Source organism: Diadema setosum, chromosome 11 (genome assembly GCF_964275005.1).
Source record: "Diadema setosum chromosome 11, eeDiaSeto1, whole genome shotgun sequence".
NCBI lineage: Eukaryota > Metazoa > Echinodermata > Echinoidea > Diadematoida > Diadematidae > Diadema > Diadema setosum.
In genome coordinates this window covers 32,045,751-32,064,222 of record NC_092695.1, presented here as the reverse complement: position 1 = coordinate 32,064,222, position 18,472 = coordinate 32,045,751, and the positions used below count along the sequence as shown (strand labels likewise).

Sequence of the window (18,472 nt, the reverse complement as noted above, 5' to 3'; positions counted from 1 at the left end):
AAACAGCATCACAATACACATCAAAAGGGAGAATATTTTGGGGGGTAAGTTTTGTCTCTACTGAAATACACAGAGAACAGATTTGTACAAAGTGTCATAAATGATGTACAGAGATTGAACCATGAGTTTGACCTTTCACAAGACGTTAACAAGAACATACACATGCCACACTTGGGTGAACACATGTCCAACATGGGAGGGAAAAAACTGACATAAATCATTTTGTGTGCAAAACACACAAGTCACCTGGGTTGGTGGGTCAAACAAAGATATATCTTTTCGAAATATCACATATGTCAAGTCTCTCTTTCACTCTGAAAACCTCTCTTTTAAATGAAGAAGTGTGTTCAAATCACCAGCCCAGCACAAAGTTTTTTTGGTTTTTTTTTTTTCATTTTTTTGTCTTATTTTAATGTATTCAATTCAGCAGGATTGAACTGTCTCAACCCCCCCTAAAATTTCCAGAGCCATAAAATAACACTTGGACTCCCCAGTGCAGTCCCCATTTTACTTCCTTGATAGTTTTCCTAGATCATGCACTGACCACTGGTCACTTGTCAAATGACACCCTGATGGAGTTGGTCATTTCTGTCAAAATGTGTACAGACTTTAAAATTACAAATATTTTTTAACGTATTATTCTTTGATGTAAAATCGTACCAAATGGATTTATTATTCTGATACCCAAAGTATCCAGTTCGTACATTTACGAAGACATTATGCATCACAGATGATAGTAAAACAAATAAATGACTCTACAGCATATACACATTTTTTCTTGGGGTATGAGTTTTCTTCAATTTGTCTTCCTCTGTACAAATGAAATTTGTAAGACCTCAACTGCTGTCAAAAATGTAGATCAGTAGTTGCAATCTTACAAATTTCATTTGTGCAGAGGGCACACAAATTGAAGAAAACTCATTCCCCATATCTTCACTCCTCTCCTGAATAATCTCTTTTCCCCTGTGGCTGCATATTCGCAAAAAATAAATATTCTTTTTCTGGTATATACACACATACACGTAGTTGGCAAATTGGATAGCACATCTTAATAATCAATTCAAAATTGAATTATTCATTTTCTTGTTTCCAAGGTGATAAGATCATTTATTTGCTTTAAAATATTACAGAGGAGATCAAATGCTACAAAAGCATTGTAGTGAAATAATTATTTTGAGTTATATTCTGCTCTTAATTACATGTATTTAACTTTTGCTTAATTGTTCAAACTCCTGTATCATTTCATTCCCCTATTTCTCCTGATTAATCCTTATTCTGGAACAGTTTATTTCCAAACCACTGTCATGCTTTTTGTACTCTGCAATTTAACCATGGGCATGTACAAAAACATTTGATGTTATAAGAGAGAGGAAAATACCTAATCATGAGAATATTTTGGAAATAGAAATGTCATCATGGTTTTCCAATCATTTTGAGTAATTGTTGAGAAGCCTAGACACAATATTTTCACCAGATAACACAATTTGCTAGACAATAAGGTTCGTCAGAGATACATATCAATCCAAACTCCAATGTTGGACAGCTTTTTCAAAAGCAAGTAAAGATCTTCAGAGATATAACTGCCGCAGAATAAGGAAGATAGAGCAAGCTTTATTTTTTTTTAAATCTTGAATTAATAAGGACGGAAACTTCCAGAGCAAAATATAGGCACCCTAAAGCAAGAATACTGGAAAGGACCTTTTTAAAAAGTCAGATAAATAATCTTCAAAGACAGCTTTTGAGCAAATCATACATTCATTCAATCACATACATACACACACACACACACACACATGAACACACACATTTAATATGAAGAGTTAAATGCAAAAACTGATATATCCATTTTGACCAACATGTGATGTTTGAGATTGAAGCTGCTGAAAACAAAATAACAAAGAAAACAAGTAGAATATATGTGATAATCTTTAATATCTTAAAGCAAAAAATATTTCTTGAGTGCATTATCTTAATTTTTTTATTTGATGATCTTACTTAAAGATCTTTGAGAATGGCAAATATGTGTTTTTGCATGCAAACTCTTCATATATTCACTCACATTCATACTATAGCCTTTTAAAATTTATCACCTATACTTTTCAGTCAACACTGTATATGGCAAAGGTGAAAAATAGGGTAAACTGAATAATGACATAACTTTGGCTAATTGTACAGCAGCAGTTCCATCTTTGCAAGATGCTTAATGGTAAGTAGGACAAGTATTGTTAGAAACTGAATACAATCTACTGAACAAAAAACCTACATTGACACTATCATAATCTGCAGTACATGATAAGAATACTTTACAGAGGAATACTTCACAAATTGTAGTTTCATGTTCATATCGCTTGTAACCAATAATCTCAAGAATATACTTGGAACGAAACAAAACAAATAAAACACGTAAACATTTTCAAAGGCACATATTAGTCAACCAGCAATGGCAAAAGTCATATAAAAAAAAAAAAGAGACAGAAGGAGATTTAAAATCATCATAAAAATTACATAGAAATAATTCATACTATGCCCGTTGCCTTGAGTCTCCGGATATGAAGTTTCCTTTAAAAAGCACAGAGTGCAAACAATTATTCTGATAGTACCTGCAAGTGGTCCAACAGTTTGAATGAAAATTTTACTGTGTCATGTTTATTTAAGGTAATAAAGTTTCCTACAGCAGGTTCTATTTGGTGTTGCTTGTGCAATTTTTCTTTGTGAGCTAATACCAATTAATGATGCCACTGTATGGTAACATTCATATGAAATTAAGAGCTGTAAGAAATATTTAGCTCTGCCCGAGCAAGGGCAGCGATTATGAATTCTCTCAAAGCAGGTATCCTATCCAAGTACCACTGGGTTTGACAATAAAGTGTATCAAGATGCATACAACAAACTTCCTTTCATATTCTTAGAGAGCTAAAAAAATATCTTGCAGACTGCTGATACCACTTGTTTATAAAAATTCAAAACAAAGATTTTCTACAATGAAAAAAAAATAAGCACTCAATTTCTTTCTAATGTAAACTTTGCAAGCTTAATGCATCTTCCAGCCTCTTTAAGTCATATCCTGTCTCAAGAGTGTTACATAATCATTACTAAGCAAGCATCACTCTTTTCCAGAGGTTCTGATGAGCCATCGTCAAATTAAAATGAGCCTTCTCTTCCCTGAGAATGCTCACATTTATTTGCTAATAAGGGCTATTTCTCTCACAGCTGAAATACACTGTCTTTGGCAGCAATCACCTCCTTCGATACCTCATCAGCACAGACAGAGGTGCTTTAAAACGTAAACTAACACACTGACAAAATTACAAAGGCTTATGAGCAAGACACTTCTTAAGTGTTGTCATGGGAACCATGTAACCATCTGGCTAACAATTTATTCAGATGATGTTCATTTGTTTTTTTCGCCTGATTTGACATGAAAAGATTTTTGTTTAAATAAAAAAATTCACATTTCAAAATGCATTGTAACATCATAACATCCCATGCCCATCACAGGGCAGTTAGTGTCCAAATAAGGAAATCATGACAGTGGCATCCGAGGTCTAACCATCAAGTTCTCATTCCCACTTTCCAAACAGTATTCCCAGAGATGCAATTCATAAACATCTTTACTGTGCAATATACATTTATATCTACATGTATACAAAATCAGTCAAACAAACAAACAAACCAATAAACGGAACAAACACAAGGGACCAAGACCATGCCACTATAAAGCCGCAGATGTCATCATCAGGCAGCCTGTCTGTCCAATAGCAGGTGATACCCCACACATATCACGTGACCAGAAATCCAGTTGAGCTGTAGCAGATTTGACTCTCTGTTCATACTCCCTTGTCAATTCCACGCTTGATTGTAGAGATGCAATGTTCTTTCGTAGCACACCTTCTCTATATAAGCACAAAATCATAGTGAAACGTCCCAACCAGCACTAACTTCATATGAAAATGTCCACATTGCACTCTACTCGTAACTATTTCCATATTTACAATGTCCTTTCTTTATATACAAGTTCAGTGATTCATGTCTCGCGACAATCAAGATATCAAAAGAAATGGTAAAAAAAAAAGAGGAGAGAAATTAATACAAAAATGTTGGCATGGTCCACCAAGCACAGTATTACAGTCCAGTGTTAAGTGAGAGCACTGCTTTTCTTTAACGGCCAAGACATGTGAAGGGAGGATGTCCACTCCCAAATGATCCTGATGCATGCCACGCTTTCCTGCTAACACAAAAATGTTGTAGCGCCCTCTTGAGTACCTCCATGAAAAAATCTGCACAGGTTTGGGGGTTCTGGGCTCATATCAAAACAGATTGTACGTCTGCTGTCTGCTATCAGAGTTTATTGTTCTCCCCATTCGTGAGGTGAGCGGGAGAGTTCGTGGAGGACGCCGTCTGATCCTCCATCTTCAGGCCCTGCGTGTCGGTCAGCCGGAAGGCCTCCAGGAACTCGTTGAAGTCGATGTTGCCGTCCTTGTTGATGTCGATGGACTGGGCCATGTCCTTGACCGTCTCGGGCGGGATGTTGCTCCCGATGTGTTTGCTGAGGAGCTGGCAGGCATCCTGGAATTCATCCATGCTGATGGAGCCTGTATTCCATCAACAAGATATTGGCAAAAGAGAATGATGATAATTAATTGTACAATATTCCAACATATGGTTCTTTGTCAAACCCCTGATGTATACAATTTACATGTATGTCAGAATGCCCAACACATGTATGTTTTGTACAGCTACAGTAAATGCAGCTATGTGTGATGGAATGACAGAGCTACCAACTTCAGCAGATCAAAAACAAAAACATCAATTTTCAAGGAAAAAGAAAATTTAACACTTGGCTCCAAACTTGCATGTACATATATATCAAAATTAAATTTCAGAAACACAATTTTCATTCTCAAAAACACACTTTCCTATTTTTTATATTCAGAAAAAAAAACCCACATACTAAATGTGTAAAAACATAGCAGTTGGCAACTCTGTACATCATGTGTTATATCATTACTACACAAACTAAATACTAAGTAGATGACATGAAAGAGTGCTTGGATTTTTCAGTAGTATTACCCCATATGTCATTCATTTTTTCCCACTTAATCAAGTGTTCATCAATGGACATTATCAATGCATATGTGAATATATGTGTATGTATGTTACAAGTCATTGTTACTTGAGACCAACCACGTGAAAGATTTGAAGTGATTGAATCATACTGCTTGAACATGAAAAGAAAAAGAGCACCATCTACAAACAATCCTTTCAAATATTCATCATACTGCCACTGGAAGCAGACTTCCATTAAGCATGTTTTCATACTAAACAAACCAACCAACACCCAATAAGAAAGGAAAACACTGCAAACCTGAATGATCTTTGTCCATGACCCTAAAGATAGTCTCCAGTGCATTCTTGTTCCGATAGATGGTTTCCGTCACACTAAGACCGCCACCCTGGCCGCTGTATGTCAGCTCCAACTCCAGGCAGGACTCGTACTCAACCAGCCCTTCCTCATTGGTCCTTGTCATCCTGGGTTTGAGGGTCCTCCAGGGTAGGGAGAGCTCAAGGATTTCCTCCATGGTATGTGCCCAATTAGTTGTAGTGATGTAGCCTGGACGTACAATGATTGGCATAAGGACAGAACTCAGTGGCAATGGCAATCAATGGCAATCACTTCATAATGATGAATGAAAATATCTCTGGCATCAAATAACAACAGAGAATGGCTTGCAATAAACTACATCTCTCTCATATGTCACTACAGTGACTTCTCATCCAATTTTAATCTCGGAAAGATCACTATATCAACATCAATATCATCATTAAAGGGGTGGTATAGTTTTTGTAAAGATGGGGATTCAGCTTTAACTTTTTGTGAGATAATTAGAAACCACTTTCATGAAATACTAAAGAGCATACAATTCTACAAGGAATTAATAAGTTTATTTGATGAAAAATCAGTTTGGCTGAGGTATCCAAACTGGCAGCATCACCACACTCCTCACTCTCATCTTTAACTTCATTGTTGTAATTATTATCAAATCACCCTCCACTTTTATCAAATTTTCATTCATCATTTTCTTCGCATTTTACTTCCTTTGTCTTTAACCCGTTGAGGACGAGTCCCAAGTATACTCGGGCAGGGGTCTATGGGAAATGCGTGTTGTAGCAAAATCGGTCTGTCCTCAACGGGTTAAGCATCATTACAACAAATGCTGTCATGACCATCATTATCATTTCATGAAGGCAATACCCTCCTCCTCCTCATCATCATTAAAAGTCATCATCATCATCATCATCATCATCATCATCATCATCATCACCATCATCACCATCACCATCATCACCATCATCACCATCATCACCATCATCACCATCATCACCATCATCACCATCATCACCATCATCACCATCATCACCATCATCACCATCATCACCATCATCACCATCATCACCATCATCACCATCATCATCATCATCATCATCACCATCATCATCATCACCATCATCACCATCATCATCACTATTACCCTCCTTGTCATGGCTTTCGTTTGTGTCTGGTCATGTTACCTGTGTTATTTGGATCATATTTCTGGAAGGCTTGTCGAAGAGCTGTGGTGTTGGCGCCAATCTTCTCCCTCAGATCCCGCAATGCCGATTCCTCCACTATGCCGACTCTACGATTGCAAAGAAAATGACAAAAAGGTATGAAGTTTATCATTAACATTCAATTGAATGGAGGGGGAAAGGGGGTTGGCTGATGAATTCAGAGGCATAAAAATTGAATTAAAGGATGCCCAAGCTACAGAAGATGTTTCTTGTCGGTTTTGCATACATCAGTTTCCCGTATATCATCTCAACATTATTTTAGAATTCATTTCATAGCTCAGATCTAGAACCAAGTTTTTTAGGGGCTCTTCTCAAAATGAAATAAAAGTAAAAAAAAAAATTAAAAAAATAAAAATTGACACTTGATGCAAGATCACACCCTGCTGACAAGTTTTAACAGAAGTGAAGGGAATGAGGCAAACAAAATGTAAAACTTGTCAAAAATGGGAGATTAAAAAAAAAAATTACGCCCTTCTTCAACTTTATCTTCCGTCAAACTTTGTGACACTAAATTTCTGACCCCAGTGCTACTGGTGAATGTTTCAAATGGTCCATTTCTCTTCAACATCTTGTGCTTAAAAATCTAGACGACGCCGAATACGCCATTTGAATCCTCCTCGAGGATGGTGTTCACACAAACCTCTGTCTCATGGTCAGCTTCTTGCTGCTGTTCTGCGACGTCTGGTACTGGACACAGTGTGGCTTGAGGTCAGTGCCAAACTTGATGTATGCCCCTCGATTGCTCCCCTCCTCGTAGTAATTTGACGCCGAGAACACCGTCAGAACCTTGGGATTGAAGCAGAATTGATGGTTACTGTCCATCACAGCAATTCTTTTGGGGGTCCCAGCTTGCTCAAATTGGAATTACCTATGTAAAGACTGTACAAGAAATTCCTAGTTCATAACCACATGATTTACAAAGTGAGAAATGTAATTCAGTAGTTACTGATGCTGAGCTGTTGTCATTCTGCAAACGATACATTCAATATGTGTATATTTGAGCTTTGTAGGAACATGGACAAAAAAAGAAAACAATATTAAAGTGAGCATTATGTGTTGGTGCTGTGCTCCTTTTTTCTTTTTGTTTTTGTTTATTCCCGCATCTGGAATGAGGCGGGGTAAGGTGGTAAAGTGGATTATGCTGTTGACTCTCACACAGGGGATACCACGTTTCAGTTCATGTTCAGTATCTCCGTGATGGTCCTCATGACCCAGGCATAAAATATGGGACCTAGCAATGTCAGAGTAATTATACCTGCAGATCCCTCTGGTATGAATTCTGTTGCTGCTTTAACAATTAGTCTCAAGTCCCTGCCCTATGTATGTAAGACCACACTATATTCATTGCATTTCTATAATTGTTTTTTTTTTCCCCCATTGAATATGCCCTTGATGTAAATATTCCCTACAATTTCATCCAAAAATTGGCCAACTTTTAGACAGCTTGAACCTTCTAATCAGTCACAGAATACTGTATATGCCAAATATTTTGTGAGGTTTTTATTTTCGTGAGTTTCGCAAGCCGGGTGCTATTCACGGATTAAAAAAAACACGAAAATATTGACTCTGATCCCAACATAAATGTGATGAGCACACATCAACCTGGCACACATACACTTCTCCATTCAGTACCATAGTCCACAATTGTGAATTTAACAACTTGCGAAAAATTAGACTCGCTAAATATTTGGCATATACAGTATCTGCAGTGATGACATGCCTAGGAAGCTTATCACATATTTTGAACCTAATCTTCAAATTCTGAACCTAGACACAAATGCAGGAAAATATTGACAGATAAAGACAAACAAAAATAAGATGATGAATGATACTTTTTTTTAATCACATGATGGGAATTCACTCATTCAAGCACTGACTCCAGCATACTGGATAAAATGTCTACCAGCCGGACCAACCTTTTCCCCGTGGGTGAACTCGAAACCGTCCGCCTTGCACTCGTGGGAGCGGATGAGCAGGTCCAGGCCGTGCTTGGCCAGCACCTTCTTGGTGACGTCGGGACCAAAGTAGCTACCCCCGCCCCGAAACGTGTTGGGTTGGCAGCCATCTTGACTGCGAGGGTCACTCCACAAGACATCCAGGATCTGAGCAAGAATGAATCCAGTGTGTATCCAAAAAGTCACAACAACTGAGACGTATCATTGGCAATATTGCTATAGGCACTTGCATCATCGTTCAAAACACAGATAGGTGCACTGGAGCAAAACATTATTTCTAGAGTCCAGTGCAAAACATTATTTCTAGAGTATGGTGCAAAACATTATTTCTAGAGTCAAATTATAAACATATGTACTTGTAACTTGGGTTGCATGCTTGGTGATGTTAGAGCACTCTACAGAGTGGATTTGGTGCTATATAAATCATATCAATTATCATTATTACAGTCTGGTTTTTTTTATAACTCTTTATGTGCCATGATTGCATGCCTAACTCGGTCGAAAGCGTGCCAGGTTCGCATATTCAGCTCTAACTCACAAACCTGCCCAAACCAATCAATAAATCGCCAAATGCCACAGTACAGTGAAAGTGTTTCTTGTGATTCCATTCCTGTCACATGTAGCTTGCATTTTATGTGGTGATTGACTATCGATGTTCCCTACTGGATTTGTGAGTAAATTGTGAGTTTCTGTCGCTGTTTTTGTGTGCAAAAGTGATGCCTCTACAATGCCGCTACTGGTCATTTGAGAGAAAAACAATCACAGATTTGCCAAACAATTTACATCAAAGCACAGCTTGGCATTTTCTCTCCAAGTTTCCTCATTACATGTCAAGGGTAACAAAAATCTATACAAGTTACATATATTTGAAGAACTTTCTCAATGCATGACTATGTTGCTGTCTCAGAATGATGTGGTGCACAGGGGGTTTACACCATGGAATATAAATTCAATTCAATTCAATTCAATTCAACTCAATTCAATTCAATTCAATTCAATTCAATTCAATTCAATCATTTATTGTCTGATTTAAAAAAAAATACAGAAAATCTTCCTCCACTGGCAAGGTAACAGAGCATTACATGACAAGAACAACAAACAGATCACATATATAAACAAAATGACTACTAATTGATTAAAGGACAAGTTCACCTTCATTAACATAAGGATTGAGAGAATGTAGCAATATTAGTAGAACACATCATTGAAAGTTTGAAGAAAATCGGACAATCCGTTCAAAAGTTATGAATTTTTGAAGTTTTTGTGCAGTCACCGCTGGATGAGAAGACTACTGCAGTGTATGATGTCACATGAGTACAACAATATAAGGAAAATATAAAGAGAATTTCACAAAATTTCATTTTTTGAAAAAAGTACACATTCCCTTGACTCGTTACTGACATATGTTGTGCGTAATATTATTCCCATTGCCTTTAGAAAGAGGCAAGTCAAGTGCTCTTTTATTATGCGAAAAAAGTGAAAATATGTTGAATTTTCTTTACATTTTCTTTATACTGTTGTACTCATATGACATCACGAGCCTTAGTAGTCTCCTCATCCAGCGGTTCAAACACAAACATTTTAAAAATTCATAACTTTTGCATCGATTGTCCAATTTTCTTCAAACTTTCGCTGATGTGTTCTGCTAATATTGCTGCATTCTCTCAATCCTTATGTTTATGACGGTGAACTTGTCCTTTAACAATTCAATACATCAAACTATATATCGTAACTAATCACACTGAAATACTAATGAAATGAAGAGGTATATTTGAGACTATAAAAATAGAACATTATAATACACTATTGATGCATTGAATCTTTTAAACATGCTGACGTCTGACTATGGCAAATATATATAAAAAATGCAAAGTCATAAATACACAATTACACAGACCCTAAAAATATGTTACGAGTGAAACATGTGTGACGTACATAATGTACATTATACAGAAACCCAGGGATCACATGTCACAAGCAAATATAAAGATTTGATAGTGGCTGAATGTTGTTACTAGGAAAAGGCATCTCACTGTAGCATCCCTCTATCAATTCTTGTTGCTGCCGTGAGCTTGGCCATTCATCTACCCAGTGGCGTATCTAGGGAAAACGGCGCCCGGAGCAAGCGCGGAAATCTACGCCTCTAATTTCTGAAAAAGTGTTCAAACCCAACCCCATCCCGGTAGGGACTTTATGCTTTTTTCAAGCAAAAGGGGTCTTTTGAGAGTGATTTAAATGTAATAAATTGTGATAAATTTTGGCGAGCGAGCATAGCGAGCGAGCCGAAAATTTTTGTATTTCAGCTTACAAAACATGGAATTCTTGTCATTTTTTGCTTACTAAATCTTACAATTCTAATCAAGATATAGTGACAGCCTTATAGATAACGATTTATACCAACAAACTAAAATACTCCAACTTAGTATGCGCGAGTGAGCCGAAATTTGTATATTTCCGCGTCACCATCACGTTTTGTTCTTGTCTTTTTTGTGTGACAAATTTGGCGAGCGAGCCGAAAAATTTTTGTATTTCAGCTTACAAAACTAATAGATAACCTAACGATCTATACCAACAAAGTGAGGACTTGAAAAAATACTTTAAATTACTACGCGCGAGTGAGCCGAAATTTGTATATTTCCACGTCATCACCACGTTTTGTTCTTATCTTCTTCTTTTTTTTTCTTTTGGATAAATTTTGGCGAGCGAGCGCAGCGAGTGAGCCGAAAAAATTTTGTATTTCAGCTTACAAAACATGCAATTCTTGTCATTTTTTGTTTATTAAATCTTACAATTATAATCAAGATATAGTGACGGCCTTATAGATACGATTTATAAGAACAAACTGAGGACTTGAAAAAATACTCCATCTTGGTACGCGCCAGTGAGCCGTAATTTGTATATTTCCGCGTCATCATCACATTTTGTTCTTATCTTTCTTTCTTTTTTGATAAATATTGGCGAGCGAGCGCAGCGAGTGAGCCGAAAATTTTGTATTTCAGCTCACAAAACATGGAATTCTTGTATTATGACATAGTGACGGCCTTACAGATAACAATTTATACCAACAAACAAAGGACTTGAAAAAGTACTCTAAATTAGTACGAGCGAGTGAGCCGAAATTTGTATATTTGCGCGTCATCATTACGTTTTGTTCTTATCTTGTTTGATTTTTTTTTTCCCCCCCTCATGCTCGAAACCGTTGGCGCCCTCCTTTGATCCAATCGGCGATCGCTTCAGAACGAATAAATTCGGTGTAACATTTTGCCTGCTAAATATAAAATGACATGTGTGAACACAATATACATTGTCATTTTGTCCGCATCATCATCATGTTTTGTTTTTATCTTGTTTGATTTGGATTTCTGCCCCTACCCCCCCGGTCCGGGCGAGGGTTTTTTCTTCTTTTTCTTCTTCCTTTTTTTTTTCTTTTTTTCTTCTTCCTTCTCGCTTTTTTTCCGTTCTTGGCGCCCCCAAGGAGTGGCGCCCGGGGCACGTGCCCCCCTTGCCCCCCCCCCCCCCCCCCCCAGATACGCCACTGCATCTACCTCAAGTGAACTGATCACTCCTACATGCAGAACGATTCTACATTACAGATTGATTCTTCAGAGATGGCTGATAAACTATAGCTTTCAGACACATGTTTTTTAATCAGTCATATGACCCTCAAGGTCTTAGACTGCTAAATAAATTTTAATAACCTTGAGTGCAGAGAGCAGCCTTTACAACTCTGTCATCTACAATGCTACTTGAATGGGTACGTGCACGCTTACAGAAGATACCTAGGTAACCACCTCATTGTAGTGTGTCACCGCACAAATCAGATATTAATACAGTCACTGCAAGATTCTTAAATCCACATAGACTTGTAGACGACCCCCTCAGATTCCTGTATTATTTACAACCTTGTCACCGTCTGATTTTAATAATTAAGCACAACATGGAATCTACTTGAAAGCATCACGTAGGATTCAGACTGAAACAAATACCATTCCTGACTCACAATACACTCTTGCACAGGCGCATACACCCATTAAGACACACGCACACAAACACATACAACAAAAGCATATACATATGCCCATAATATGTACATTCAGACATATACTCGCAGGTTAGCTAGCAGAGAAATCAACATTTTCATGAAATTAAAGCAATTGGTGTAAGAAGAAGCTTTGCAATGCATACTATCACACCATTAAACATCTAATTGCCTTTAACCCTTATGTTGCCAGGCACTTACCTGTAGCTACATTTGTAAACTTTCCAAGTTTTTTTTTTCATTAGCATTTAGTAATCCACCCAAACTTTACCTAGTTGGAGATTAGCAATCCTACTCAGGTAGACCTATAGCAATCAATGTGACTCTGTCCGGCAGAAAGACTATGGCAACACAATAGTGATGAGGGGGAATGGGTAATCTCTATTATTTTACTGACAATTAGTAACCAAACGTCTGTGCCAATCAGAAAAAGAAGCACCCCCTTGTGTTTGCCGACTGGTGAACAAAGCACAGTATAGGTTAATTCTTAATGATAGAGAAACACACACAATAATCATGGTCACACTGGCAACAGACCGCAAAGTTTGCAGATGAAACAAAAACCAAGCTTGAGTGCTTCAAAATAGTTCTAAAATGTGAGTTAAGGATAGAAACAACCAACGTAAATATTTGAATCAGTATAATCAATGTAAAGTACTGATAAACATATGTAATGTGAATGACTGTTATAATAAAAATGTTTCGAGACTAAACCATATACAATTATGGTTTATTGAGAAAAATAGTGACATCTCCTTATATTTTAGGCTTTACTGCAAAATTTTTACATGGTAGGATGTTTTGTGATACTACTGACCTGCACATATGCATCAAATGTGATATCTTGAACATTTTTAGAATCAATGCTACCAATGGTAAACAATAACTTTAAAGACTGCAATCTTTAAGATCTTTAAGTTTTGCCAGTGTGACCGCAAAAACTTCTCACAAAACTTCCCACTCCAACTAGAGATATTCCCCCCCTCCCCCCCCCCCCCCCGCCGAACTTCTTGATCTTTTGCCAGTGTGATGCTAGAAACTAAACCTTTGCAATCTTAAAACTTCTCAAAATGGGATCTTCTGCTAGTCTGACCGCGCCTAAAGACAAGCGTCTCAGCGATGAGAGGGGGAACAGCTGATGGATATGCAGTCGGTAAATATTTACCTGTCTCCACTCAGACAGATCAATCTTCAAGCTGAGGTCTTCCTCCTCCCCCGTCAGCTCCTCTGCCCCTTCCCTCAGGGGAGGTTTTAACACAGACATGTACTGCAAGACGGGAGACGAAAATGTCATTTCCAGGGTGTGGTCAACAAGAATTTTTTCCCCACAGCAACTCGGAGAAAACAGTTATAACACTTGACTAATGTGTGAAAAGAATTTCTGAAGAATGAACAAGAAATATTCCTTTTCAAACAGAAACTTATTCTGTTATACATTTCAGTAACAGCTCATTTACAGGACTATGCAGTGACAACCATAAAAGCACACACAGTTTTTAAAAATTTCATTTTGTATAGTGAAATGGAGTCCACATTAGCGCTCCTCAATTACCTAGCTGACTAATATATGCAAATATTGAATATTTCCCCTAAAGCAAAGGAGTGACCCACTAAGATTACCTGGTCCTTCTACATATATTTCAATACTTGGAATGAAGTTTATATAATATGAATTGTTGCTATACTGGGCAAGGTTTAGGAAAAGTTTCATGGTTATCAGTTATCTTTGCAGGTAACAGCTCATAATCATAAGCCCTGTGCACATAAAAGAACTGATAGCACCCCAATCACAAATTCGATTTTTGATTGGATTTAATGTATTTCAACACAGTGAAAAGTCTGCTATCAGCTTTAACCCTAAAAAGACTGGGCTATTTTGGTAGCTCGAAAGACTTGGGGGGGGGGGCCTAAAGGGCCCCCCTTAAGATCTCGGCCGTGGATTGCGCGATCGCCGCGGAAATTTGCACAATGGTAGTGTGCGATGTAATCTACAAGATCGTATATTAAAATTTTACAAAATAGTCTTCTTTTATTTTATTTTGATTAATTATGCTAATTTATGCGAGAAATCAGACTCTTTGATCTAAATCAGTAAATAAAGCTCCAAAAGTGCTCATTTTTGTTCTAATTATTCTTTGTTGCATTCTTAGCAAATGTACTTGAAAAAAAATTCGGTATCAAAATTAATTTCTTATTTATTTTATTGTTTTATGAATATCTTATGTATTTCTATGTTTTTTCGACCTTTTGTTTTTGTTGTTTTTTTAATGAAATTTGTGGCACACACTTTTTGAAGCATAATACTCCTAAAACAAATTAATTTTAGCCATTGAGAGTAAAAATAAGCATATTTATATGAACCATGTGAAAAAACTCAATTTGCATTGACTTTGTACACAAAATCACATTTTTGAGCCATTTTCGTGTACAAAAAGTTATGTAACTTCAGAACTGTACCCTCGGGCGTCACAAATTTGGTGTCAAAATGTGCGGGAAACTCGAAAGAAAAAAGTCATAGAGCATCGCGGCGAGAGCATTGCATGTTGCACAGTAATCGCGCGAAATGTCGATGGGGGGGCCTTTTAGGCCCCCCCCCCCCCCAGTCTTTTTAGGGTTAAAGCTGCTTTTCAGCGAGGCAAGCATAAGAAATAACAAAACTGAATCATGAATAAACAATATACTGTAAAAGTGGAAATTTTCGCGGTGTTGAAATTTTCGCGCATTTCGCGCAACCAGAAACTAGCGCGAAAATAAAAACACGCGAATATTTTTGCTTGCCATACGTTCCTGTGCGTGATGTCTTGATTCCGCGGAATTAAAAACACGCGAAACTCTTCTGACCCGCCCTAGCGCGAAAAATTAGTCGCGCGAAAATATCCACTTTTACAGTAGCAGGTACCCCCCCCCCAAAAAAAAAAAAATGATTAAACACAACATAAATGACATATAAATGAGCAAATTTAACATGAAAACAGAAAAAAAAAACCACAAAATAAGTGCGAATGGCAAAGAGATGCCTTCTTAGGTGTACAGTGATTTATACACTAAGCACAGCAAGAGAGAGAGAGACTGATTGCAGTTTGCTCAGACACAAGGCTTACCTTATTCCTGGGCATGTTGTCCAAGAAGGTGAGATCAGTCTTGTCGGAGATGCCTCCGTGGCAAATGAGGATTTTGCCATCAATCAGAGTTGCCAGGGGCAACCAGGCAAACAAGTCCTGGAACTGGGCGATGATCCTCTGTGCATACGACCTCTGATGTTCGCATCAACGACAGAATCAACACAACAAGGCAACATTTACGTGATGGATGTTTTGTGGTACACTCACTCCTCTTAGCTCCTATCAATAATGATTTACATTTTAACGCTGCATTAGCAGTGCCACTCAGTAGCACATGCATACACCTCTCATTTCTTAAATTTTAACTACCAGAAGAAGCACTTACATCTGTCCTCAAAGTGTTTTGGTAACCCGTCTCTGATCAGATTTATATACACATGTACAGTCCCCCAGTTGTTAAAACAAGTAGACAAGTCAACAACTCGGCAATGAAAATCATCCTGTTGATAATGCAAATTTTTCCCTTCAATCATCACAGCACCACATGGGTGCCCATAGGGGTTAGCAAGAGAAGTTCTATGGGTACAGCAAAGAGACTATTGGGCATACCTAGCTAAAGCAATGTGCATAAGAACCATTCCTTTAAACTGTGGTATTTATCAGCTGATGTCACACAGGAGTGATGACCTTTACACAAATTTGTGGGGTCCCTTTATACACTAACACATTTGCAGATATGATACACAAAGAGCAACTAATATTACGCAAATGTGCATGTGTCAACAGGAATGGAACACAGACTGTATAATTTCTTACAGCTAATGCAATCATGATACTTGGAATAGCAACTCTAGCATTTTCATTCTGATGATAAAGACACACACATTTATCTAAATGATAGGATACTCACCTTTGCACCGTATTTCATCTGTACTTCTTTGAGGAAACCATATCTGTGCAATCATAGATAAAAGATAATAAATCAGTTCATGCATTCCGGATTTCATAAAGCCTACAATGCAGTATCTTTTAAGGTAAACATCTTACAAATCAGACATCTACAAATTTGAGACCCATCATAAATCATCAGCTAGCAAAAACAATGTATCTTGAATTCATGAGTAAAAATAAAGATTTCCAAAATTTGAAAAGTAAAAGAATTTGTAGAACATGAAACTAAACACCAAGTAAGGGGAAATGAATATTTATTCTCCTTTTTTTTTTCTCTCTCTCTCTCTTTTGAGAGAACGGTTCACTGTAATAGCATCTATTTCAGCTATCAGCTGTAATTTCATCTGTTCATGTCAATTTCTGTCCAACATGCCGTTCATTTCTTCTTCCTGGTAATTTTCCTCTAGTCACCTGAGGTTTAAGACGTAATCTTCGTGGTTTCCACGATTGAGGTAGACCTCGTTGGGATAGAGGAGAAAGAAGCAGAAGAGGATGATGGCAATCTCCACCGAGTGCATCCCCCGGTCCACGTAGTCCCCGTTGAAGATGTACGGGTTGCCGGGAGACGGAGGGCCATTCTGGAGGAGTGGGAGAAGTTTTGGGAGATGGTGAGTGCATGGAATGTCACTGGTTTTGATTTCTTAGTGGAAACAAGAAGTAAAGAAAATGGTATTCCATCGGGATTCGAACTAATAAATCATATTCATTTCTGGTCATTTTCCTTCTGTTTGGTTTGGATTTCCTCACATTTCAGACATGAACTCACTCTCGTCCCATGAAGAGATACTTTTGGTTTGTTGCTACAGTCAAACCTGTCTTAGCAACTACCTGTCTATAGTGGCCACCTGCCGTATAAGACCACTAAAACAATCCCCTCCGGGAGAAAAAGCAGGTTAAAGAATTTGACTATAGCAGCCACCTGTCTACAATGGCTGATTGTTTGTTTTGTTTTGGTTTTTTTTTTTGGTCTCCCTTGGGTGGCTGGTACAGACAGGTTTGACCGTATTTGTTTGGTATTTTTAGCTCATTTGTTTCAGCCATGCATCAGGATTGCATCGAACTATTTCCTGGAACCTGTCCGCACTAATCCAGAGTCAATGCGGAGGTTTCTCCCACTTGGCCTTGAGCTGTCTCATTTTGCACCAAGGCCACTGAGAGAAGAAAATTGTCTGCGGATGGCCTTACTGGAATGTATGCTGCTACAAAATAAAACCACTATGTATAGCCTTTGCCATCATGCAGACAAATTACAATAGTATCCCAATATCACTTCATTCCATGCATTTTGATGAGACGCTAATTAATTGTTCATTACGTTGGTATACATGAGTGAGAGTAGTGTCCCCCCCCCCCACCCCCGTTTCAACGACTATAAATGCACATGCTATTTTGGTATTAACTACGTAGATAGACAGCTTCCACGGCACACCATTGTTGCAACCCTATGGTGACCTTGGAGCTTGTGGAACGACTGCAGATTTTATGATTATCAAATGACAAAAAATGGAAGCTGACTCCGTTAGAGTGCTGGATCACTCGCCTGTTCACTGTTCTAGTTTCAGACTTTTTGAAAAAAACCATTTGTTCCAGCATGCATTATTCGTGGCACCTGCATTGATTCAGAGGGTAGATTTTTAGAAAAATGCATTCGGTCCACACATGCATTATTCATGGTACCAGTTGTGAATCAGAATGTAGATTTTAAATCAACAAATTTCTTCTGCACACAACTACATGTACTGAGATTTGGCTCTTGTTGTTATCATTACTTTGTTATGTTGCGTAATACTGTTTGTTGTTATTACTTCCTTTTCTTGGGAGCAGGAGTTGGTGATTGAATTTGGTCTGACAAGGGA

At 37.8% G+C, this 18,472-nt stretch overlaps 1 protein-coding gene across 1 annotated transcript in view; it reads right to left on the bottom strand.

The window, feature by feature from the left end:
- Positions 1–3,686: 3,686 nt before the first annotated feature.
- LOC140234810 (serine/threonine-protein phosphatase with EF-hands 2-like) overlaps positions 3,687–18,472 on the bottom strand; it is a 45,875-nt gene continuing 31,089 nt past the window's right edge. The window contains exons 6-14 of the mRNA XM_072314848.1: positions 17,028–17,194; positions 16,576–16,618; positions 15,705–15,857; positions 13,769–13,870; positions 8,526–8,711; positions 7,250–7,395; positions 6,571–6,677; positions 5,366–5,611; positions 3,687–4,592 (exon numbers count right to left, since the gene is read on the bottom strand). Coding sequence (XP_072170949.1) covers positions 4,339–4,592; positions 5,366–5,611; positions 6,571–6,677; positions 7,250–7,395; positions 8,526–8,711; positions 13,769–13,870; positions 15,705–15,857; positions 16,576–16,618; positions 17,028–17,194 — 1,404 coding nt within the window. The 3' untranslated portion in view covers positions 3,687–4,338. The remainder of the gene's footprint in view (positions 4,593–5,365; positions 5,612–6,570; positions 6,678–7,249; positions 7,396–8,525; positions 8,712–13,768; positions 13,871–15,704; positions 15,858–16,575; positions 16,619–17,027; positions 17,195–18,472) is intronic.